General features: G+C 37.3%; 1 protein-coding gene across 6 annotated transcripts in view; it reads left to right on the forward strand.

The window, feature by feature from the left end:
• The window catches only part of ints10 (integrator complex subunit 10), a 266,775-nt gene extending 239,831 nt beyond the window's left edge, over positions 1–26,944 (forward strand). For 4 of the 6 annotated variants that reach the window (XM_039751082.1, XM_039751083.1, XM_039751086.1 and 1 more), the window contains 3 exons: positions 1,542–1,635; positions 25,410–25,487; positions 26,525–26,944. In XM_039751082.1, the coding sequence (XP_039607016.1) occupies positions 1,542–1,635; positions 25,410–25,487; positions 26,525–26,681 (329 nt within the window). In that variant the 3' untranslated portion in view covers positions 26,682–26,944. The remainder of the gene's footprint in view (positions 1–1,541; positions 1,636–25,409; positions 25,488–26,524) is intronic. The other 2 variants (XM_039751084.1, XM_039751088.1) reach the window with 1 other exon arrangement.
• Positions 26,945–27,166: the final 222 nt, after the last annotated feature.

Here is a 27,166-nt window from a genome sequence, read left to right on the forward strand (position 1 = left end):
TTGACCCCTGCAGAGACTCACCTGACCCTTCTCTTCCAGGATAAGTCGCTACAATTACAATGCAAATTACAAATTTTAACAAGTAGCTGGAGCTCTACTGCTATTTGATCCCCCTGTTCACGATTATTATTATAGCATGCATTTTATGTAATACACACTGTGATAATAAAGCAACACAAACATCATAAAGATTTGGGGCAGCCACCTGTATATTGTTTTCCCGGCTGCAAAAGTTGAGTTTTTGAAGCACGAGGTGCATAGAACAGAGTCCAAATCAGAAGTGATCATTACAGACAAAGATGGAGGCTTTAAAGGCCCGTAACGGAAGTGATGTCATCAAAAGGGCCAGAATCGGAAGTAATGTCTTTTTTACTGGATGTGACATCAGCAAAGGCCACGGCACCAGAAGTGATGTCATCTGGTCTGGAAGTGATGTCAGCAAAGGGGTCAGCACCGGAAGTGATGTCTTCTGAGGCGGCGGAACCTTGCAGGATTTCCCGGGAAAGGTCTGTAGGGAACTGAGAAAGACAGTCAGCGCACTTCGCCACCCCCTGGTCAGATGTTTTATTACAATTACTCAGGCCTTTTAGCTGCCTCCTACTCACATGTGTGTAACAAAATGTGTTTATGTAATTTAAATCATGAAATAGTTTTTGGACATTTAGGTTATACAGTACTTAATTGAATGTGAAAGTTTAAATTAAGCTATAGCAAGTTGAAGCCTGTGTGAACTTTCTTCTCCACGGGTGTGCAAATTACTACCGCCGATTAACCTAAAATGGAATATGGGAGGAAAATCCACCCAGACACAGGAAGAATGTACAGAATTAGCACAGACAATAGCCTGGCATGAGAGTCAATCTGAGGACTCTAGATCAATGAAGCAACAGTATAGTCACTACACTGCCATGCTGACCTTTGTTTTAAATGTTTCCTAAATAATGTTATTCCACTAATAATGAAAATTATTAACCCTCACCAAGCCCACCCCACCATAACTGCTTCCTATTATGTAGCAGTTACTATTCCAGACTAACCTGTAGTCTGGAATTCCAGAAGCAATGCATTGAGCATGTGAACAGCACCAACTTCATAAAATCCTGGATAGAGGACTGAAAAAGGTTCCCTTATCAAAAGCTATATCTTTAGTAGAATGAGTCAGTTTTTACATAAGTGAGGCAGATTTACCACAGATCTGTTCAAGTATGGTTTTTCACCGTATGCTATGTATGTTCAAAATTGTTAACTCATTTTTAACCAAGGGAAAGAAGGGCTGTCACTGATAATAGAACCATGGAATCCTTAATACTATTTGGCATACCAAGTATTCATAAAATAAAATAAATTATTTTTGTACATTAACTTGGAAGATAAATTGTCACTATCCTATCCTTTGAGGTTTATAAAGTTTGTTTATCTGTTATTATCTAATATTATACGTCGTGTATACGTAGTGTATATTAAAAAAAAAAATTCTTTGTTCTTATATAAGATAAAATCTGAAATCATCATAAACATACACCCTTAATGAAGCTTTATAGATATTGATATGCTGGAAGAGTTTGCCTATCTCCGAACAGCTGAAGGTGGGAAGGTCCACTTAGAGCTACTGCCAAATCAAGGAATGCTGATCAAGTAAGTTATGAAACAAACTTGTTAATGATGGATATTTACTACTATGAATTAATGTATAGGATTGAATATTCTGTATAAGTAGTACAGTCTTTACAGAAGAAACATTACATGCAAAACTGGTTCATTTACTGTTAAGAATTCAATACTTGTAGCAGTAAAAACTGATGAAAAATGATTAAGCTTTTCTCTTTTTAATGTAATGTTTCGCATTTTTACAAGGGGTGATCAAAAAGCTTTGAGTCTGCTTATTAAAAGAAACACAAGTAAAAATGAGCTTGGTTTATAAATTGTAATGCAATTGTTACAACATTCATAAAGCTTTTCAGTGTTACTCAAGTAAACATTTTTTTGCTTTCCTTGTCTAACCAGTAATCTGTACCTGACTTGAAGTCATCATTATTGGCACAGTGTATCTCCATGAAGCTAACCTTTCAAACTGAGCAGTATGTGGTTGTCCAGGTGTGAAAAATAAATTGGTTATGGCATCAGTAAAAATCCACAGTTTTTCCAATCTACCTTTGCAAGTCAATTTGTGTGAGAGCGGTAGGTCATTGTCATGAAGCAAAAGGAATTGTCAACAGTTTTCATTTGATACTTTTCCTTGCTTGGCTGCCACAAATGGCAGTGGAAATTTGCATAACATTGAATGGTAATTTAGGCATTTTGAGACCTGTTATTATTATGAACCACATTATTATTATGAACCACACCTTCAACAACATAAAAACTTGCTACCACTTCTTTGTATTTTTTTATTGTTAGAGAATTGCAATGCTTATTTGTTTTGATTGTTGTTGGGACTCTTGGTCATACATTTCACTGCTGATTGTGAAATGCTTCTTAAATTTTCTTCAGTCTGAATTAATTAGTTTAAAATTTTACTTGGAACAATGGATGCAATGATGTTTTATTTCAAGAGTCATTTTTCTGGGTATCCAACATGCACAGACCTTGTGTATATAGTTCATGAGTATTGGATTCAACTGACCAACAGTTAATTTGCTCCATTGTAACATTTCCTAATGTAATTGATGTTAAAGTCTGTTTGCTTAGGTCATTTTTGAGAACCTGCCATGATTTGATTTTGCAGATCATTTGTTGTTTTTAGCATGTAAAGAGAGCTAATCCAGGTGCATGTTGACTGGACAAGAATGAATCTCTGAAGGCATATTTTTCTCTAACATTAGAAATTCAATAATGATATGATACTTGGTTTTGTGGTTATTGCCATTAATCTCGACTTGGGTCTGAAACAAAAAATACACACTTTAAACCACAAATTCTAATGTGTAATTTTGTACGTAGCAACAAATCTTTTGCCATTTGGCATTGTCAAATTCCCCTTTTCAGTTTCAGACTGAAAACCTTTTGATCACCATTTGTAAGTAATTTGTATATAATAATACAGATATATTTTATATGAAAGAAACATATTTTAGAGCTTTTAAATATCTGCATAATATACAGCATTATTTTAAACAGACAAGATTTAGTTTATTGTGTTGTAGAGTTAAACATACCATTGTGAGGTGTATTTTCACTTTGTATAGATTTTACCACAAATGACTAAAAATGACTTCTTGAACTACCTGATTAATGAATTATACATAAAATGTGTAAAATACAATAATGTATACCCATGCAGTATGCAGGAAATTCTTTTTAATTTGCTATAGTTGCAATTAATTATCTTTTGTTTTTAATGTTGCAGCTGTGGTTTCATAACAATTTAAAGTTCATATTCATATTCAGAACTGTGCTTGAGTAACAGCCGCTTATATAAATGTTTTTGTACATGTATGCATTTTTTTAAGTTCCAGATTGAACAAAGAGATTTGTTCCTTATTGTTTTGGCACCATATAAATGTTTGTAAAAAGATATTCCTCCTATTCAGTATTATTGCAAATTTTTTGTGTCCGTTTTCACAACTCCTATCCCTATGCAGAAATTTTGTTGGTAAACATAGTTAAAGAATCGACAAGTTTCATAAAAGAGATATTTAATAAATATAGTTAAAAGAACCAAATTTTTTCTCACACTTTCAGTAGTGAAATATTTGGACCAAAATTCTTAATTTAATATCATCATTTACTTAAGACAGCCTAAGATTTGTGCATTAAAATATCTCACCTTGGTTAACAAAATATAGGGTTATAGTCTCTAACCCTAACACTAGGGTTAGCGATGGCCATATCTTTTTCTTGCACTGAGGAAAACAGTGAAGTATAAATGTTTAAAGACTTATTTTTTTTTACTGTCAACAAAAGTAAGAGTACACCTGAATAAAGACAAAAAAATTAACAGTACCAGTTTACAGAGCAGGCCAAGTAACTGCATTCACAAACACAAAATACCAAAAAAAATTTAAAGGACCTGAAGCAAAAGTTTGGGCACCCAACCTGGTAAGTACTTAGTCACAAGTATCACAGCTGGTAAACAGTTTTTGTAGCCAGCTAAGAGTTTTAAAGTTCTTACTTTGGGGTGTTTTCGCCCATTTGTCCTTGCAAAAGGCTTCTAGTTCCGCAAGATTCTTGGGCCATCCTGCATGCGTTTACTCTTTTGAGATCTATCCACAGTTTTTTAACGATGTTTAGGTCAGGAGACTATGAGGGCCATGGCAGAACTGTCAGCTTGTGCCTCTTGAGGAATTCCATTGTAGATTTTGAGATGAGTTTCGGATCATTATCTTGTAAGCACCACCCTTTTTTAACTTAATGTTTTTTACAGATGGTGTACTGTTTGCTTCCAGAATTTGCTGGTATTTATTTAAATCAATTTTTCCCTCTACCAACATGTTCTTTTTGCCACTGGCTGCAACACAAGACCAAAGCATGATCGATCTACCCCTATGCTTAATAGTTGGAGAGCTGTTTTTTTCCTGGACAGCACCCTTTTTTCTCCAAATATACCTTTTCAAATTGTGGCCAAAGCATCCTGTTTTGATTTCATCAGCCGACATGACATGTTTCCAAAATTCATCAGGCATGTTTAGATGTTTATTTGCAAACTTCAGGCACTGAATTTTATGGCTAGGGCACAGGAAAGGTTTTCTTCTGCTGACTGTACAATGAAGGTCACATTTGTTCAGGTGTCACTGCACAGTAGAACAGTGCACCACTACTCCTTTAATAATTCTTCTTGAAGGTCTTTGAAGGCATTGCACATGTACTTTGTCAGCATGCCCATGTCAATCAAACACAGGAAGCTTTGCAGTCTACTTGTGACTTACGCTGTAGGAAGATAAGTAAATGAATATAGGTAAATAACATTTGATATGTCTTTTATGTAAGTAACATAAAGACCATCACAAACAGAACTTTGCACGATACCTTAGCTAGCTCTATAAGTCCTGCATTTTTGTTGAAGGACATGTGTGGGGCAGACTGATTGGCAGGATCAGATGCTGCCATCTTTTGTCTTTATGTCTGGTGTATCTGCATTGTTCTTATGTGTGAGTAGACGTTTCTTGCGGGGAGGACATCTGTTCTCTTTCTCCTATGTAGAACCTTCATACACATCTGAGTTCACCTCTGTTATAGCACGTCTTTATTTGAAAACAGCAGTGTCAGATTGAGGGGAGTGTGATCGTCACTGAGAGAATAAAATTGAATTGTTACAGACTCAAATTAAATGTATGTTTTTATTGTATAATAGTAGCAATAAGAGCAGTTCACAACCAGGGCTGTGGAGTCAGTAGATAAATCCTTCTACTGTGACTCCTTAGTTTCTGGTACTTCTGACTCCAACTCTCCGGTCTGCTCTGTATTTAGTATGCTAATGTATTCTCCATGTTGATTAAAGGAAGGCAACATACATATTTAACCACAGAACTACTGGCTAGGAAGCTGACTCTCTACCGTATTGGCCAGTTTAAACAAAAGACAAGAACCTTTGAACACACATTAGGCCATAGCACACACCTCCACCTACATCATTACACTTGTTTACACTCAAATAAACTTGTTAAACACATTACAGTACACCCCCAAAATTGCACGAGAGTTACGTTCATAGTGCACCCGTGAATTGTGAAAAATGCCTATTTTTATAGTTTAAACCCTAAATACAGTATATATCCAAAGCACTTTAATTTCATTGCAAACTCAGCTTAATACATTAATACATTACCTAAAAAAATTACCGTAATACATTTCCTAAAAACAGAATGTAAAGGTAAACCCGTATACTGTACAGTACTGTACTGCTATCTCTAGAATGTAAAATACCGGTTACTGCTATACGTATTGTAATTCATGCGTTTCCTATAGTATGCGCTGTCGTTTTCTTTGTTATAAGTAGAGTAAATACATAATAATTTCATTTTATTAAAATACAGTAAAATGTATGGGTACTCACCAATGATGAATGTATTGATGATGAAGTATCCGTGCAGTACGATGCCAAGGATTTAAAAGCCTCTTCTTCAGGATGAGTCGTATCTTTGGATGGGTCTTCTTCTGGTGGGGTTTCGTGCTGGCTTTTCTTTGTTTCAGGAACATTGTGATGGGAAGTTGCTAGATTGTCTCCTGTAGCAAACTGCTAATACAATTTCCGTACTGTCTCAGGGATGATGTTACCATCCAAGGGGATGTTCTTCTTCCTGCAGTCGGTGATCCACAATGCCAAGGCAGATTCCATCCTGACGATATTTTTATTCCTTATGGTCGTTACCTTTTTGGCACTATCACAGAAATTTACAGATATGGTACTCCAGATTGCTGCTTCATTCTTCTTTATGTAGCGTATGGTGCTTTCATTAATGTCATAATGGCGTGCTACTGCAGCATATCTTTTTAGTTCCCAGAGCAAATTCAGTAGTTCAACCTTTTCCTGGAGTGTTTTAAGCTTCTTCTGGCGCTTAGGCTCAGTGCCAGAAGCCTTAGAAGGTGCAGGGCGTTTCGGCAACATCTTGTGCATTTAAGAATAACAACATGAATACAATAACAAAATGGAAAAGACGAGGACACTCCGCTGGAGACGCGTCACAGGGCAGCAGTCAATCAGCAGCAAGGAGAAATGAATAACACTCTCGGATTGGCTACTTTCACCATCCCAAACCCCGTTTCCCTCAGCAGTTACTTCCTGTTCTCTCTACAGCATAGTATTGCCACGAAAAAAAGCCATAAAAAATTGCGGAGGATATTTGTGCTTTCTGCTAACAATTAATAGCTAGGTTCTAAGGAAAATCCGCAAACCCTGAACCGCAACTTTGCGGGGGTCTACTGTATATCTGAAATAAAATGAAAACACTTTTTTAATTTGTATCATAATCCAGATTACAATATGTGAATGTCAGGTTGTATGATAGCTCAGCTGAACTTCACACTAGTAGTAACACAACTATGCACTGGGCTTTATTCTTACATCAGATAATTAATTATGACTATTGTTTGTGAAATGGGACATTTGAATTTGCTGTGTTTTTTTCATTAAAATTTAAATTTATTAGGAGTTCGGAGTCGATACAGACTCCGACTCCAGGTACCCAAAATTGAGTCTGACACTTCGCCTCCGACTCTGACTCCACAGCCCTGCTCACAACTCAAAACGGTAATTCTTGATTATGAGTCAGCAGTTCTTACCACTGCACCACCCAAGCAGTCGTGTCAGCGTCATACCCTAACCTGATTTCTTCAGTTATATACTTGAATAGAAGTGTACTTGTTTTGCTATATTTTGTACCCTTTGTGAAAGTCTTTATAGATAAATAGATAGATAGATAGATACTTTATTAATCCCAAGGGGAAATTCACATAATCCAGCAGCAGTATACTGATACAAAGAAACAATATTAAATTAAATAGTAATAAAAATGAGAAAATGATAAAAATAAAAAGCAGACAATAACTGAGTAATGTTAGCATTTACTCCCCCGGGTGGAATTGAAGAGTCGCATAGTGTGGGGAAGGAACAATTTCCTCAGTCTGTCAGTGGAGCAGGACAGTGACAAAAGTCTGTCACTGAAGCTACTCCTCTGCCTGGAGATGACACTGTTCAGTGGATGCAGTGGATTATTCATGATTGACAGGAGTTTGCTTAATGCCCGTCGCTCTGCCACAGATGTTAAACTGTCCAAATTTACTCCTACAATAGAGCCTGCCTTCTTAACAAGTCTGTCCAGACGTGAGGCCTCTTTCATCTTTATGCTGCCACCCCAGCACACCACCGCGTAGAAGAGGGCACTCGCCACAACCGTCTGGTAGAACATCTGCAGCATCTTACTGCAGATGTTAAAGGATGCCAACCTTCTCAGAAAGTATAGTCTGCTCTGACCTTTCTTACATAGAGCATCAGTATTGGCAGTTCAGTACAATTTGTCATCCAGCTGCACTCCCAGATATGTATAGGTCTGCACACAGTCACCTCTGATGATCACAGGGTCCATGAGGTGCCTGGGCCTCATAAAATCCACCACCAGTTCCTTGGTTTTGCTGGTGTCCCCTGCGGCGCCCTTGTATTGCTGAACACAATGTCAGACCCGCAGTTCCCAAGACGCACATATTGAGGTCTGTCTGTAAGATAATCCAAACAATCCATGCCACCAGGTGTGAGTCTACTCCCATCTCAGTCAGCTTGTCTCTAAGGAGCAGAGGTTGGATGGTGTTGAAGGCGCTAGAGAAGTCCAAAAACATAATTCTTACAGCACCACTGCCTCTGTCCAGGTGGGAGAGGGATCGGTGTAGCATATAGATGATGGCATCCTCAGCTCCCACCTTCTCCTGGTATGCGAACTTCAGAGGGTCGAGGGCGTGGTGGACCTGTGGCCTCAGGTGGTGAAGCAGCAGCCGCTCCATGGTCTTCATCAGATGTGACGTCAGAGCAACAGGCCGGAAGTCATTCAGCTCACTAGGACATGATACCTTTGGGACAGGAGTGATACAAGATGTTTTCCAAAGCCTTGGGACTCTCCCCTGTTCCAGGCTCAGGTTGAAGATGCGCTGAAGAGGACTCCCCAGTTCCAATGCACAGGCCTTCAGCAATCGTGGCGATACACCATCTGGACCCAGTGCTTTGCTGGCACGAAGTCTTTTCAGCTCTCTGCTCACCTGGGCTGCTGTAATTGTGGGTGGGGATGTCTCACCTATGCTGGTATCACCAGAAGGATGGTTGGAGGATGCAGTACTCCGAGGTGAGAGTGGGTTAGGGTGATCAAACCTATTAAAGAAGTTGTTCATTTGATTTGCTCTCTCCACTCGCCATCTCCGCGTTCGCTTGAGGGGGGATGTAAACAATAACAACAATCACGTGTCCAAACTCTCTGGGCAAGTAATAGGGATGCAGACTTACGCCCAACAGTTTGATGTCCCTGCAGCAATTGGAGATTTTAACGTTTACATGTCCTGAGTTGCACCACTTTGTATTGACATAGAGAGCGAGTCCTCCTCCTTTCTTCTTTCCGCAGGTACTTGCGTCTCTGTCCGCTCTAACTGTGCTAAACCCAGGTAGCTCCACGTTAGCATCTGGGATGGTAGTTGTTAGCCACGTTTCACTAAAACACAGCAAGCTGCATTCTCTGTAGGTTCTGACATTTTTCACCAGCACATCCAGTTCATCGATCTTATTTGGTAGTGAGTTCACATTTCCCAGGATCACAGAAGGCACCGACGGTTTATAACGCCATTTTCTCTCAAGTTGTCTCGATTTAATCTTATCTTTTATCTTTCGCCGCTCGGCTGCCCGATATCGTCTTCTTACCTCGTCAGGTAAATAAGGAACCACACCAGCATAAGCATTTCTTCTCAGTGCTTTAAGCTGACTACTTGAATAGGCGATTCTCGGAGTGTAAAAATCCATGTCAAGTAGTAAAAATAGTAAAACGTGTCCAGGGAGCAATTCCACATAAAAGAAAGTAGTAGAAGTGATCAGTGAAATAGAGAAAAATAAAGATAAAAAGGTAAAAAGAGAAAGTCATATACGGAGCTGCTGGAAAGGCTGCCACTCGGATGCGGCGCCGGAAATGAAATTATTTGATATTTGGACTTTGGTCTTCACACATTATACACTTAATGTCACAATTTTTGTGGTTAGAAACATTTTTCATGTTATAGTACTATTTTAGGTATGTGGTCAACATTTCTTGCATTTGTCGCATTTCACAGAACACACATGAAATGCATGTTTTCCTAATAACGATATATTATTTACCCTATGCAAGTTCAGGCACCTCACACCCAGATAAACAATACTTGAGCTGGGAGAGCTTTTTCCCTGAGTTGAGCTGTGGCGTTGTGGGTGATGGGAGTGCAGGCTGCTTGCACTGATCAACACATTTATAAAACAAAAGACGCTAGTGGGGAAGTGCGAAGGAATTTAAGATGGCCTGGAATTACGAGTTTTTCGTAGACTTTAGGGATTCTACTGTTCAGGAAGGGTGCCCAAACTTTTGCATGCAGTTGATGCAGTCATTTGCTTACCACACTCTCTTTCCTTTCATGTCTTGTTCAGACCCTGGCCTGCCTTCCTCATTTCATTTCATTCTTGCACAAAATGTACTTGGTGGACCCCAAATATAAGGTAACTTTAATCTCGTCTTTGGAGTTGTGTCTGGCCACTTTCCAGAATAACTTCCTTTATAGGTTGCAGCTTTACATTTACATCTAGGACATTAGGCTAAAACTCACTCTTGTGACAGGATGCCAAAGAAGCACCATATCTCAATTATAAGAGCCTGGTGCCCTGTAGCACTCACAAGATATTGTGACCTTTAATATTTCCTTATTTTTTATAGCTTCACAGCCTCTTTTGAAGGTTGGCTTCTAGTTAGTGCTGGGTTACATTCTTTCTAGTGTACTGTGGGGGTATTACACACTCAGATTCCTGTTTCCAATGCTTGTATCTAATGCAGTCTTTTTAGAAAATGTGTATTTAGTGTGTGACATTGGGAAAATGTCAAAGCTTATGTGAAAAACAACCTGGCGGGGTATGATTGGGAGGAATGGTTTGGCTGATCTGAATTAGAGTTGTGAATTTTTATTAGATTTTCGCAACTCGTAGATTATATAGGTGCATCTCAATAAATTAGAATATCATTAAAAAGTTAATTTATTTCAGTAATTCAGTTTAAAAAGTGAAACTCATGCATTATATATATTCATTACACACAGATATATTTCAAGCGTTTATTTCTTTTAATTTTGCTGATTATGGCTTATAGCTTATGAAAACCCAAAATTCAATATCTCAGAAAATTAAGAATATTGTGAAAAAGTTCAATATTGTAGACTCATGGTGTCACACTCCACTCAGCTAATTAACCTAAAGCACCTGCAAAGGTGTCCTGAGCCTTTAAATGGTCTCTTAGTCTGGTTCAGTAGGCCACACAATCGTGGCGAAGACTGTTGACTTGACAATTGTCCAGAAAACAGTCATTGACACCCTCCACAAGGAGGGTAAGCCACAAAAGGTCATTGCTAAAGCGGCTGGCTGTTCACAGAGTGCTGTATCCAAGCATATTAATAGAAAGTTGAGTGGAAGGAAAAAATTTGGGGGAGATTCACAAGGAGTGGACTGCGGCTGGAGTCAGTGCTTCAAGAGCCACCGCACGTCAGAAGCGTCTTTCCTAGCCTAAAGGAGAAAACGTACTGGACTTTTGCTCAGTGGTCCAAAGTCCTCTTTTCAGATGAAAGTACATTTTGCATTTCATTTGGAAATCAAGGTCCCAGAGTCTGGAAGAAGAGTAGAGAGGCACAGAATCCAAGTTGCTTGAGGTCCTTTGTGACGTTTCCACAGTCAGTGATGATTTGGTGTTGGTCCAATGTGTTTTATCAAGTCCAAAGTCAGCATAGCCATCTACCAGGAAATGTTAGAGCACTTCATGTTTTCCTCTGCTGATTTCATTTTCCAGCTGATCTTGGCACCTGCCCACACTGCCAAAAATACCAATATCTGGTTTATTGACAATGGTATATCACTGTGCTTGATTGGCCAGCAATATCGCCAGACTTTAAACCCCATAGAGAATATATGGGGTATTGTCAAGACGAAGATTAGAGATGCCAGACCCAACAATGCAAATGAGCTGATGGCCACTATCAAAGCATCTTGGGCTTAAATAACACCTTGGTAATGCCACAGGCTGATCACCTCCATGCCACGCCGCATTGATGCAGTAGTTCATGCAAAAGAAGCCCTTACCAAGTATTGAGTGCGTAAATGGACATACTTTTCAGTAGGCCTTTTTTTTTTTTTTATTGCTCTTAAGTAATTTTAATTTTCTGACATACTGAATTTTGAGTTTTCATTACCTGTAAGCCATAATCAGCAAAAAGAAAAGAAATAAATGCTTGAAATATATCACTCTGTGTGTAATGAATCTATATAATGTACGAGTTTCACATTTTGAAATGAATTACTGAAATAAATGAACTTTTCAATGATATTCTAATTTATTGAGATGCACCTGTATGTAACAAACACCATGTTCAAACACAATGTTACACATAAATGTATCTACTACCAGAGTATCTTTGGCCAAAGGTCAGTGATCAACTTTTTGACCAGGCCGAGATTAAGTGAACATTTGCTTGACAGATCTAGAAGACTTAGTGATTAGCAAAGAAGTGTTAAGAATGGCTTGCCTTTTTGTAGGATTTCAACTCTCACCTCTGAAGGGATACTCGTGCAAATCAGGAGATCTTGGGCACAGTGAGACCTCTGTAGTGGAAGTAGCTGCAAGGACCTATGGCCAAAAAGTGTTTGGTGTCTATCATGGTAGTAGCTCTAGGAATTGTTTGTGTATACCGGTGTTGAAGGAAGCTATCAAGACCAGTATGAAGGAATTCTAGCAAGAAAGTCTTAAAATTTAGAGGTCCTGAGAAAACAATCATTTTTCAGATTGGGATTGTTTTAGATAAGTTTGTTTTAGTTCCTAATAATATTTGTTTTTAATTATAGTTATAGGAACCTTTTTTTTTTTTTTTTAATTTAAAAGCCCATGCCAGAGAACTGCAAGGAAGATATCCAATAGCTGAAATACAGATTCAGAGTAACAATGCAGATTCTGTACAGATTAGATTTAATTAGATATTGTCACATACACTGCGAGAGCATAGTTAAATTATTGTACCACAATTATTAGAGATTTGGGGGAGGAGCAGGAAAGTATATATATATGGCAATAAGATGACATAAAAGTAAATGCAAAAATGAAGAATGGCGTAATGTACTTAGTGCAAAACCAAACTATACAGACATAGATTGCACAGTTTAACTGTAGCTTAAAAAAAGTACAGATATCAGTACAAATGTAACATACAGCAGAATTACACAAATACCAATACCGGGATGGGAGGAGGGGTACAGTTCAAGACAGGTAAACTCAGGTTACCAAGAGTTCAGTGACAGTATGGCCTCGGAGGAGAAGCTGTTCCTGAAGTAGACGGAGTATGTGGTGAGGTTTCAGTAGCATTTACCAGAAGGCAGAAGTGAAAACAGGTTGATCTGGGTGACTGGCATTAGAGAAGATGGATTTGGCTCTCCTCAGACTTTGTGACAACTGGGTTTGCATGCCTTCAGCACACTGGACAAGATGCTGCCAGGGACAGCAGCTTTGCAGGTTTAACTTTTTTAAAGGTTTTAATCATATCAGCCTCCAACACCTGCAGAAAGGGTCTGTCTGCTGGTAATGTTCCAAACGTCGCAACACTCACAAACGTTGTGCCATGTGGATCAAAGTGAGCAAAGAAGTCATTCTGGTTGTCCAAGACCGCACCAGGGATATCCATGGGCAAAACTGTTGAGGTTTTGCAGACCATGATTGCCTGCAAACCCTTCCACATTTGAAAGATTGCTGCTGCCATAACCACCATTAATGAAATCATTTTAAAGCTGTTTCTGTACTGAATCTTTGCAGCTTCATACAATCAATGGCTGGAATTATCTGCACCTCTGGAATTTTTCAAGAAAATGCACCATTTCTCCCAGAAAATTGTTGCAATTACAAATGTTTTCGTATAAAGTACACATGTTTATTTCCTTTATGTGCATTGGAACAACACAAAAAAAAACAGAGAAAAAAAGCCAAATCTGACATCATTTCACACAAAACTCTAAAAATGGGCTGGACAAAATTATTGGCACCTTTTCAAAATTGTGGGTAAATTGTTTTATTTCAAGCATATGATGCTCGTTTGAACTCACCTCTGGCAAGAAACAGGTGCTGGCAATATAGCAATCACACCTGAAGCCAGTTAAAATGGAGAAAAGTTGACTCAACATTTCTGTTGTGTCCGAGTGTGCCACACTAGGCACGGAGAACAGAAAGAAGAGCAGAAAATTGTCTGAGGTCTTGAGAATAAAAATTGCGGAAAAATATCAACAATCTCAAGGCTACAAGTCCATCTCCAGAGATGTTCATGTTCCTTTGTCCATTGTGCGCAACATAATCAAGAAGTTCACAACACATGGCACTGTAGCTAATCTCCCTGGACGTGGACGGAAGAGAAAAATTGATAAAAGACTGCAACGAAGGATAGTCCGAATGGTGGATAAACAGCCCCAATCAACTTCAAAACATATTCAAGCTGTTCTGCAGACTCCCAGACAGGGTGCAACAGTGTCAGCTCGAACTATCAGTCGACATCTGAACGAAATGAAACGCCTGGTAGGAGAGCCAGGAGGACCCCAATGCTGACACAGAAACATAAAAAAGCCAGACTGGAGTTTGCCAAAATGTACTTGAGGAAGCCAAAATCCTTCTGGGCGAACGTCTTGTGGACAGATGAGACCAAGGTAGAGCTTTTGGTAAAGCTCATCGTTCTACTGTTTACAGAAAACAGGATGAGGCCTATGAAGAAAAGAACACAGTTCCTACAGTCAAACATGGTGGAGGTTCTAAGATGTTTTGGGGATGTTTTGCTGCCTTTGGCGCTGGATGCCTTGACTGTGCGCAAGGCATCATGAAATCTGAAGACTACCAAAAGATATTGGGGCGCAATGTAGGGCCCAGTGTCAGAAAGCAGGGTCTGCATCAGAGGTCATGGGTGTTCCAGAAAAACAATGACCCCAAACATACCTCTAAAAGCATCCAGAAATGGTTGAAGACAAAGCGCTGGAGATTTCTGAAGTGGCCAGCAATGAGTCCGGATCTAAATCCGATTGAACACTTATGGAGAGATCTCAAAATTGCTGTTTGGAGAAGGCGCCCTTCAAATCTGAGAGACCTTGAGCAGTTTGCAAAAGAAGAGTAGTCGGATATTCCAGCTGAGAGGTGTAACAAGCTTGTTGATGGTTATAGGAAGCGCTTGATTTCGGTTATTTTTTCCAAAGGGCATGCAACCAAATATTAAGTTGAGGGTGCCGATAATTTTGTCCAGCCTGGTTTTTGAGTTTTGTGTGAAATAATGTCAGATTTGGCTTTTTTTCTCCGTTTTTCGTGTTGTTTCAATGCACATTAAGGAAATAGACATGTGTATACCAAAACATTTGTAATTGCAACAATTTTCTGGGAAAATTCCAGAAACTGTAGCTTGTACCTGGAGCTCTTGTGGTACTCTGTGTGGTTGGAATTAGCAGTCTGCTCCTTCAGTCCCAGGTGAACACCACTGCTCACCCAGGGCTTCTAGTTAGGGTTGGAAGAAGTTTGGGAAGGTGCACAAAACCGATACAGAACATGACCTAATCTCTCATCAGGTCAGTGTATTTGTGCAGATTCATGGAGGAACCCTTAAAGAGAGTCCAATTAGTGAAATCCGATTCATGTTCTGAAAGTCCAGCACTGTAGTTCCCTCACTACCAGCTTAGGGCACTTCAGTACCTCCTTATAAACAGGCAGTAGGAGCACTGATGCAGGATGGACTTGCAGGTGCCTTTAACTATGGTGTAGTGATCAAGTGTCCATTTGCCTCTTACTGGACAGATTACGTGCTGGTAGAGCTTGGAGAGGACTTTCTTTAGGTTGTAATGGTTGAAGTTCTTCTCGATGATAGAGATTTCTTCTGGGTGCTAGTTCTCTTGTTTACAAATGACTGTGTACAATTTGTCCAGTGCAGCCACAACCAGAGCTTCCAGTGAAACATGGAACAGCCATCAGCAACACTGAGGAAAACTCTGTTGGTGAGGAAAATGGTCAGCACTTGATCGTCAGGAATTCCAAGACTGGCAAACAGGACTCAAATAACACACTGCACCAGGAAATGTTCATTAAAAAAAGCACACATTACTTCATTTTGGCTTGCCAGTGATTGGCAAGTTGCTGTCCAAATGGTTCACAAAAAATGCTGGAAATTAAATGGCTGTGTGTCTTGAGTTGGGGCTTAGCCGCGTCTTAGGGAAGTTGAACACATTGCATTCGCTCAATTACTTTTGTAAACTGATGGGGCCATGACGTTCATCGGGAAGCTTCTCTTTAAACTAGAGGTCACAATTTAACATTAACTCAGCAGTTGGCTTAGGAGCATCTTGTTTTCTACCCTTTTCATAATTTTAATTGTTACAATATCAAGGCTCAAGCAAGTTTGGAAGAGTATCCAGTTTGCGGACCTTACAGTTGCACTTCCTCCGTTTCAAAATGCTTATGTGTTTTTTAGCCTGATGTGACTCTGAACCCGTGGATTTCACAGCTATATATAATATGATGAGAATGAGAATTGCTACCTTTAAATCTGAGACCATGGTTTTTACCCAGAATAAGGTAGCTTATGGTATAGAATGAGAGGAGCAGCTGAACCAAGTGAAAGTGTTACGTTACCCTGAAAACGTTTGTGGTTTTGCTAAAAATAATTGTTTCTTGATGAAGGGTTATTTTTTTCTCAGAATAAATTTACTTCAATTAAAGGTTGGATTTCTTTTGTTTTTTTCAGTGCAAGACTAAGATAATTTACCAAAGGGCGATCTTATCATTATTTTTTTAAACAACTCTTTATACTCATTTTTACCAGGGATACCAATAAATGTGAAGGGGACAGTATTTTTTCTGTTTTGAGAATCTTCTGTATTTTAGAGTGGTCGCATTTAATACAATATAATAATAGGATTGAGCGCTCTGAACATGTACTCAGTGAAGAGTAATGTTCAGTAATACAGTACATTGAAACCAGTGGAATGTGTCCTGTGATGGACTCTTTATTAGAAATTTTGGTATTATGGTATAATGATTGTCATGTACTGTACCTGCACTCTGATTAATTACAAGGTACAACTGACCTGGATATAGTGATAATAAGAGTTGATTGACAAACCAAGATTTAGGACCATTATTTAATTTTTGAACCAAGACCTGCAGGATTCCTTATTTCCAGTCTACAGTTAAGAGTGTAAGTTTTTCAGGAAAGTGTTTTAACAGTGACTTGTTGTCACTGTTGGGTGTGTGGAGCTCTGTTTCATGGAGAATTCTATTTGCTTGGCTGTAGTATGTTGAACTTCCAGCTTTCAATTCCAGGAGTTTCTCTTACTTTGTTTAGTAAGTTGGACAGTAAGGAGTGTTCTAAACATCTGGCCCCCCTTCTAGGATATTTCCCTCGTTATATATTCCAGTCAACTCTTGAAAAGAGAAAAGGAGAGGCTCTGAAGCATAACATTCTTTGTCTCCTTCGTAGTAGCTTTCCCTATACTCCAAACATGTCTTAAGTGAATCTTAACTATATATGTTATGCGTGTACATCTTTGTGCATTTATATAACATATGATTCTCAAACAGCATAAACAGATGTAGAGTTGTGGGAACCTATTTTGCTAGCTCTCCATGCAAAGCAAGAGCCTATTCTGGACAGAGTGCCAGACCATCACAGTTTTGCAATGTGATCTCCTGTTGTTAAGGGACTGAACCAGTGAATTTGTGACTTAGGGTCCAGGGGCCTCATTTGTAAAACCTTTTGTTTTGTTTGTGTAATGTTTTGCGTATGCTAGAAAGGCAAAAACAGCATACATACAAATATATCAGATTTATAAAACCACCCGTGTGCCAGTTTAATCATAAAAAATATCTCTTTGGTTTCAAATAATCTTCAATTAGAGATGTCCACTGGTTATATGTTACTCCCCTGTAAATTATATGCTGACTCAAATTGACACTTTTGCCTCCTGAATAACCCAGGTTTTATACATATGTTTTGGGATTGCACTTCTGTGTGTAGTTTTTGTTCTAGATTGTTTGATTGATTTTCTTACTTTCATAAGCATCCCCTTGCTTCCCATATTTTCCTACTTCTAAACTTTTACTCACTTAATTTATCTGTTATCCAATAGAGGCTATTTGTATTAGGGACAATTGCTGGCAAAATTATTTTTGACTGTCACTCAAAATCTCCTGATTCTTTTTCTTTTTCTTACTGAAAATGTTCCTTTTTTAATCTGATCCTTTTGGTGTTATCAGTGGGGAGGTTCATTAGGGCATCTGGCTCTTATATTGGTAAATGGATGGATAAGGTTAGGCTAGTCCTGGCTACAACTCTAATCCTTAGCTCTTTTTCTTCATAACGGAGTTGATACGGTGCTTTTCTAGCACTTACTGGTTTTGATGGACTCCTTTATGATTTTGTTTTTGCTATTAATGTTAATGTAGCATGGTGGGGTTGTGTTATGGGGTGGGAGGGGAGCACTGAGTATGAGGTTTAATTTTATTGAAATTCCTGTCAGAATGGCATATGTTCCTCTTTAAAATGTTTGCTATGCATATGAATAAAAATGTGATCACCAAAAAATTAAAAATCACAGCTTTTGCTTAAGAAATGGCTTACATATGTTTTCGAGCATAAGCAAGATTTGATAAAATAGTCCCCAATAGCTTAACCACAAGGTCATTTCATCATCTCAGAAATATACCCCTTACAAATCTTGCAATTTTTGTGCTTAAACTTGAATAATATAATCATACTGTTTGAGATGCTACTGAAATGCAACTATTAATTAAGATCACCTGATTTATCCATTTTGTTTATCAGGGATGAACATTCTTGAGGTGCATACAAATGTGTCTTGTGGACAATTGTTTGGCTTACAAGACTGTTACATGGTCAAGACAGCTGGAATAGGCTCCAGGTCCCAACATCCCTGAATTGAATTAAGTGATTTTGAGGCAGTTATATTTGTGTGTATACGTGTGTATTTTTTTTTTTTAGTATAAAAAATTAAAAACACATTAGAACACTTGCTTATATATTCTTAAGCTTCTTGGCCCCTGCTGAATTTCGCTTGATATTACTGTTTTATTAGCATTGTTATTCTAAGCTAAGTGCTTGTGTTTCCTATTGTTGGTATCTCATGTTGGCATTATAATCCAATGAATTATGGCTCTCCATCTGTCCAATTTTATTTGCTCCTAATTTAATCCATGATAGTGTATTATGACTCATTTAAGCTATGCTCTTGTACCTGGTAGTAATGGTATAGCAGGTGTAGTATTAAAATATTACTCAGTTATTTCAGCTAAACAAATTACAATCTTAGGACAGTCTGCAACGATTAATAAAGTGTTTGCTGGAAGGAAAAATGGTTAGAGTCCTCCATGCAGCAATTAATATCTTCAATCCATCATTCGTTTTCAATGTTTTTCAAAGGAGTGTCACTTTCCACTTGCACTTAATAGTTTTCAATTTAGCCATTGGAGTGTTGATTATCTCTGAGTTGCATATCAGCTACTACTGTTCATTCCACTACTTACTACAATATACCATTAAAAATACAGTACACTGCCACTTGTGAACTCAGCATTTTACATAATATTAACTGACCACATTGGTCTTCAACTCATGCATACACACTGACATGGAAAATTGACTGGAAAATTACTGTCTGGAAAATATAATGAGTTCAGGGATGCTAGTGTTAAACTACTGTCTAAAAATATTCCTTTAAGTGTGTTAAATGTATTAAGGGCAGTAACATTTTTACACTTGTGTATGACATGTTTAATGATCTTGCTCACCACAAAATGATTAAAACCCTTAACATTACTGTCTTTTTCTCAAATGTCTTGCTTTTCCTTTGTAGTAGATTGGCTTCAAGTCCTGATTCAGTCTGTCTTTATGTAGGCCTCCATTTATCTTTATGGGTTTTCCTCCCACTATCTGAAGACTGTTTGGCTAGAGACTTTAAGTTGGTACTTAGTGAATAAATGAAGGTGTATGCATGAATCTGACCACTGATGAACTGTGCTAGCCTCTTAACACAGTTCATCCTACTTAAATCTTTTTTTTTTTAATTGAGCAAATAACCTTCTAGTATCTCAGTTGTGTACACAAGTAAAACTGCCAATAGTCACACTGCATTTTTGTTAGGACAGATATTTTAATCAATAATGTACTTTAGATTGGCAATGTTTCATTTCATTAAAATGGTGGAAGTGTAATGGCATATACAGTGGCATGCAAAAATATTCATAATTTTCTGTGTGACAAAAGATTTGTACATATATTTATCCATTCAGTATTTTTAATGTGAGCTGTTATGTTGTGACAATGCATTTACAAAGTCAAAGTAAACCATTTTCTGTGGATATTTAACTGAAGAAGAAAAACTGAATAGTGTTAGAATAAGTATTCAAACTCTACACATTAATAATTTTTTGATAACCCTTTTGCTGCAATAACAGCCTTAATTATTTTGGGGTAAGTATGTACCAGTTTTGCGCATTGTTCTGGAGTGATTCTTCCCAATTCTTCTTGTCAGAATTAATAGAGATCCTCTAGGTTTTTGGGATGGTGCATCTGGAGAGCAATTTTTAAATAGTGCCACAGATTCTTAATAGGGTTAAGATCAGAGCTTTGACTTGGCCATTCCAAAACATTCACTTTTCAGTTTTTGAGACATTCCAGTATCGCTTTGGCCTTATGCTTAGGATCATTGTAATGTTGAAAGATAAATCTTCTCCTGAGACACAGGTTCATAGCAGACTGGAACAAGTTCTCCTTCAGTATTGTGCGGTATTTGTGTCCATCCATTTTCCCTTCCATTCTGACAAGATTTACAGTCCCAGCACATGAAAAGCTTTCCCATAGCTTGACGCTGCCACCACCATATTTTGCCATAGAAATTATGTTTTTTGAGGCTTAGGCAGTGTTAGTTTTACACCACACATACCTCTTAGATAGATAGATAGATACATACATACATACATACATACAAATTGTCATTTAAACATAAAACCTTCTCCCACATCTTTCTCATGCTTTGTAGAAAATGTCATAGGTGATTTTATGTAGGCCTTCTTAAACAATAGCTTTTTTCTTGGGACATTCAAACTCTTCAATATTTTTTGTAGCCATTGTCTGCCTTGTGCATTTCAATGATTTTGTTTTTCACATCAATGGAATGGTCCTTTGTCTTCATTTTTGCAGTGATTGTCTAGCAAAGACTTTGGGCCTTACAAAGGGTGCTTTTTATATCCAGAGAGATGTAAAGGACTCACAAGTGGCACCTAATTATGTTTAATTATGGTCAAATGACTGTCACATTTGTGTCCTTCATAATTAATTTGTCATGAATGTAAGCCTGGAGCTTCTAAAGCACAGAGGTTTAAATACTTATGCAAACACTAACTTTTGAATTTTTCTTCTTCAGTTTAATATCTACAGAAAATGGTTTTGTTTTGACTTTGGAAATGTTTTGTTATAGCATAAGAGTTCGCTTTAAAATACTAAATGGATAAATATCTGTAAAGATCTTTTGTCATGCAGAATAATGTAATGACTTTTCAGGGGATTGAATGCTGTTGCACACGACTGTATGTGTGAAGTACATATGAAGTACATGATACTGAGAGGTTATTACCATACTCATTTCCCAATACATTATTTCAGAAGCATTTCTGTATTAACTAAGTTGTTAAATTCTTTATGGTATGTTCCATATACCAAGGATTCACTCTGGATAAATGATCAGGGACCTCCTTTATAAAAGTTTGCATGATTTTGAGCATTACAATGTGCATACACCAGAAAATAGGGAAAATACTCAGGCGCCGAAAGAATTTATAAAACCCAGCTCACTCGCACACTTTAAATCAACATTAATTATGTAAATATGCGTTTAAGCATGTGCCTCAAACCCTGCCTGGTTCAAAGCTGAAACAACTGTATATGAACCATGCTAATCAACCTCATAATATGTTTGTCACATCAGTGCACATTATAACAGCTCAGTGATATGGATTATTTGGTTGCATTTCCCTACTTGAACAAGGCTCTCGTTATTTCCCAGAAATGTTGCGTACGCATGGGGTAGAGTTGCCATAAAAATATGCACATCAACTCATCATGTTTTCTTTTATAATTCATGTTTGTGTGGGAAGTTGCATTCACAAATTTCCAGCCTGTTTTTGTATGCAAGCTTTATAAATGAGGCCCCAGAAGAATGAGATAGTGAGTTAATACGAGATTCCCTGAAGCCTGCGACAGTATTCGTAATGCCTGGCCACCTTAATTTTACTCCCACCCCATCATCTCTGCTCTGATAATCACCATTGTTTTGCAAATGTGTCAATTGGCCACAGGCAAGCAGCCTGCTTTCCCATCCCCCACCAAGGAAGATGAAGTTAAACACAAAATTCTGTTTATCTGGGAAAGAGGTATCTGGAATTGTATAGGAAAATAATCTATCGTAATTTAAAATAAATTTCATGTGTTCTTTGTCTACAATGATCTGTGTAAATGCAGGATGACTTTTTTGTGAACACATAACTAAAACAGAATTTTTTTTTTAATATGTTATAGTAATAATGACAAAATGTTGATGTGATGCGTGAATGCTAAAGTCCAAATATCAACACTTTCGCAAAAGGTATAACAAAACAAGTGGGCTTTTATTCAAAAATAAAACTGAAGAAAAAGAAATTGTTCTTAAATGTTCTTGTTTTCTATAAGTAAGAGGTGAGTATCTGCCTTAAGTTGGAGGAATTTAAAGAGTCTTTTTGAGAGGTGAGGATAGGGTTAACAAGGAGGTTGACCAGTGAATTAGTACAGTAGGGTAGTTTAGTGAGCACTGCACCATGTATAAATAAAGTCCTTGGCCAAGGCCTTTGATTTACAGTCTGTGTTACCCTGTCCCCACTGCTATTCAAAGCTCTTGAGTAGTAAAGATTGTGAGTAAAAGGAGTGAACATAAGATTGTTCTGCAAGCCTTGCTGGCATATACTCTGTGATTATGGCAAAAAGGTCAGCATTATGGGTGAATCCTGGAGTGTAGCCCATGCTTCTTCATTTCAAAGAGAAACTATTTCAGGTAATTTTAGCATGTAAATAGGATGCTGTATTGGAGAAGACAGAGGAGCAGACCCAAAAAACAGTAGAGCTTATTTCTGGTTGACTCATTTGTTAAAGATCTTGTCATTTTGTGGACTCATGTAATCCAAATTTAGAGTCACTGAGAAATTTGCTCTGGATGTTGCAAGAACTGTTGTTTGTAATCCCAGAGTTCTGACTTTGTGTTTCCGTAGTGCTGAGTCAATAAGAATAGCAGCTGGGTAGGGAGTACACAGCAGAGACAAATGATGACATGACATGGATTTGCTCAAGAGAGGGGGAAATATAACTGAAGAGGTGTATGCCATGAGGCTGAGAGAGACCCACATTTGTGCAAGATGCCCTCCACAGTTAGCAATAGGTTGGCTGATTAAGATCCCTGTTTAGCTCAGTGGTACAACTCACTGTGTCTGATTTCATTAACTCCCGTTTGTGTTTTAGCAGTGTTATTCCAGGGATGAACATAGTTGGGGTAGTTATGTAAATAAATAATCTCAATTACAAATGACTAATTACTTCTCTCCGATTTTAATAGAATGACTTTACTCGTTACTTCCTGAAAAAAGTAATCATGCTGGTAACTGCTTTACTTTTACATTGCTCTCTAAATTTGCAGAAATGTGTACCAATTGGAAAGTTTAAGGATTACACCCATTTTTAGTTGAGGGAGAAATAACTACTGGCAGTGAATGGGAATTCATCTCTTGAGCAAGTAAACTACATGACTTACATTACGACTGAGCTGTTGCTGATATATAGAGTAGTGGGTTTTACTTCACAAAAAGCATTCTTGATAAAAATAAATCCTAATGATTAAAAATAAAACTGATTTAAAAACTCAAATACTTGCAAACATGGAACTGGTAAATTGTAAAATTATTGTGTACACAATCAATACCCCTGTTCCTGTAACTCTCCTGTGTTGACTCTTTACACTATTATAAAGGCACTTGGCAATCAAAAAGAAAGAATTTACATTGTGTAATTATCTATCTTAGATTTTGGTAACAAAGTAAAAATTCACTTATCTTGTACAAAGACTTCATTTTTCCAGAAACGTTAAGCAAATAATGACAGAACAAATCAAACTATGCCAAGATATGCTGCTACATTTTATAGAAAAATTACACCTAAAGCATTTTTATTTGATTGGATATGAAAGTCTTTTTTTGTGTCTGTAAATTTCCTCATGAGCGCTTTGATTAGGAGATTGTGCATCAAAATTAATAAAAATATGAACACCACTATTGCTTAATTATAAATGTTCCCAGAGACGCATCACAATTCATTCTACTCAATGTCCCTTAAATTTGAATTAAATTTTCTGCTAATCACATTCTTTCGGTGTATTATAAAACTAAAAAGGAAATTATAACTTAACATTTTTATTACTAAAAAGTATCAGCACAGCTTTGTGAGCTATGCTGTGCATGGCCAGTCCATCCTCTTAATTCTTATAATTTGAGTTAGCTCAACACTAAACCAAGAACCATTACTGGTCTGCTGTTCTCTGGTGATGTATACAAAAACAAGCTGCAATGTTTCATTCCATGATTTTCAAATCTCCCATATGAATAATTTTTGCTATCAAAAAATAGACAACCTTCCTTCCCACTTTAAGGGCAACACAGTGTTATCATAGATGCAGTTGTTTTTACCTTCTTCAGTGTTTCTCAAACTGACATTCAACAGTCATTTGTGTTAAATTGCCATGTTCTTGCCATGTTTTAGATAATGCATACTTTATTTGCATGCAGCTCTTCAGAGATCTGTGGCTTCAGCCAATCTGAGTCCAGTGTAAGCGTGTGCTTGAGTGGGCCTACTGTGAAAAATATACCCATGTCTTTTGAAGTTAAAAATGTTTGTGATTGTCTTTATGTCAAATACTGTAATTGAAATACTACAGAAGAAGCATTTGTTCATTTTATTTATGTGAATTTGTAGTTTATGCTGTAATTTGCATTTGTATACTGTATGATATCAAGATACCAATAATACACACTTTATGCATTAATTAAAAACATTACAAACATTGACTTTTTTTCAACAATTGGCATAAAATTGGAGTTTCTCATCCATAAATAGTTATTTTTGTCCAGCACAACATCTTGCCACTATATGTAGTCAATATAGCATCTCTAAGCTGAAGACTGGACACCTGAAAATTGTTGTTTGGTATTTTGCTAAGATGCACTAATAAAAAGTCAGCTTTTTCCATAAATTTTAGTACCTGGTTTAAATAACATTTTATATACCATAGGAGTGTCAGATTTGCTTCTAATTCAGTAACACTACATTTCATTCACATCAAAGTGACCATTGTTTTGGTCACAGATAAGTTTCAACTGAAACAATTACCTGCCTGATGGAAAGGTGAGTGCAGCATTACATTGGTAATAGAAAATTGGCATGCAAAGATACAGTCGACCTCTCCTGCATAGTGGGTGCTAAGACGGCGGTGGTCAGTATTGGCCGCCTAAGCTCTCCCTAAGTGATCGGTTGGCCCATCATGTGGTGCAGGTCTCTTTGTTCAAGTATAATCATTGCCTCGGTTCTTCTGTTAAGTGCAAGTGTTCAATGCTGTTTGCTGTCTCTTAAAGGAACCCTAGCCCTTCTGTTGGGCTCCTACTGCAGGAGTTTTTACCAATCCTGCCTCCCGGCTTGCAGACTGTCGACAGGTACCCACCCATGCCTGCTCATGCTATCATGTGTTTCTGTCCACATGTTAAAATCCCTTTTTAGTTTATATATATATATATATATATATTTTTTTTTTTTTTTTTACAACTTTTGTGTTTTTTTAACTTGTTCATATTGTTATTTGTATTAGCTGAGATAACGTTTTGTTCCTGTCCTTTTGAAGTATGTCATATCATGTCAATTATGCCAATAAACATCATTTGAATTGGTCTCCTTCCATTCTTTTTTTTCTGAAAAAAAAAAACATTTCTGGTTACATTTTTAAAGTATTATTTAATTTAATGTGCAAGTTTTAGCATCATTAAACAAAAGGTTTACTCACTGGGATGATCATGATATTTTTGATTGAACTTGCTATGTACTTTTTGTTAATGCCAGTTTATAACAAAATAGATTTCGGCACAACTAATCTGAGTAATTAAATTGATAAGATAAAAATGTAATAAACAAATTCTGAGTCATGTTGGCATATGAAATTCTTCTCTTTTGAATAAATTTAGGTTTTTTGTTTTAGGCATCCCTGACTGTAGACAATCCCTTTATGACTGGCTCAGGTGTTGACCAGGGAGTGAGACAGCCTTTTGTATTAAATCCAAAGGGCATAAGGACAATTTCTACCTCAATTTGTTGTCAGTCACTGAAAAAACATTGTTTTGAAGCTTTATATTAGTTTTATAAGACCTTTCAAAAGTGGTCCATAATGATTTCCATATATCTGTTACTACAAAATTGTATGTATTTAGCAGCCAAAAACAAAAACAGTATTCAGTTATTAATCATGGCATGAGTAAGTTTTTATTTCTTGATAGTCATCAATAAGCTAACTGAAATGGTATAACATAAGTAGTCAAATAGTTTGTAAATTTAGCACCAATGTGATCTGCAAGTTTGTGCTAGATTAAACATCTGGATATATATTTATAAGAACATGAAAGGCATGAAGTACTTGTATAGGAAATGCATCATATTGTGCTCCCATCTTAGCCCCTTTACTGTTATGTCTTTTTTATTATAGGCATCACACAGTGACCCGGGGGATCACTAAGGGTGTCAAGGAGGACTTTCGCTTAGCCATGGAGCGCCAAGTGTCCCGCTGTGAAGAGAACCTCCTGGCTGTGCTCCATCGCTTCTGCATCAACGAGAAGATCATACTTATTCAGACGCTGGTATAAATATTCCTAAAAGAATACAATATTATATATAGTTCGTTATAAACACATCAAATCCTGACAAAACAAAAGAAAAAAATTAGCTTCTAAAGTGTGAAGTGCACTGTACTGCTAGTATGTTAGTGAAGAATTTTCATTTTTGAGTCAGTTAATAGAACAGCAAGTGTATTTCTGTGTTTGTTAACAGAGTAAATGAAATATATTGATTTTTTACTGTACTTTTAAATGAGTTTAATTCTTAAATACAGAAATAAAAAGATCACTAAAGTAAATACACTATCAGTGGCTATTTTTTTTTAGTAATTCAATTTTTTAGGTGCACTTGTACATAATGCAAGAAACACCTACTCCAATAACCTTGTCTGTCGGCCTGAAATAACTTGGCTCCCTGTGAACCAGTTTTGTTGAAATTCAGAACACTTATTCTGCAAAGAAATTTGTCAACACAATTCAGTTTTCATTGAGATGTCTCATACAGATCACAATGT

The sequence above is a fragment of the Polypterus senegalus genome, chromosome 4, assembly GCF_016835505.1.
Source record: "Polypterus senegalus isolate Bchr_013 chromosome 4, ASM1683550v1, whole genome shotgun sequence".
Classification (NCBI taxonomy): Eukaryota; Metazoa; Chordata; class Cladistia; order Polypteriformes; family Polypteridae; genus Polypterus; species Polypterus senegalus.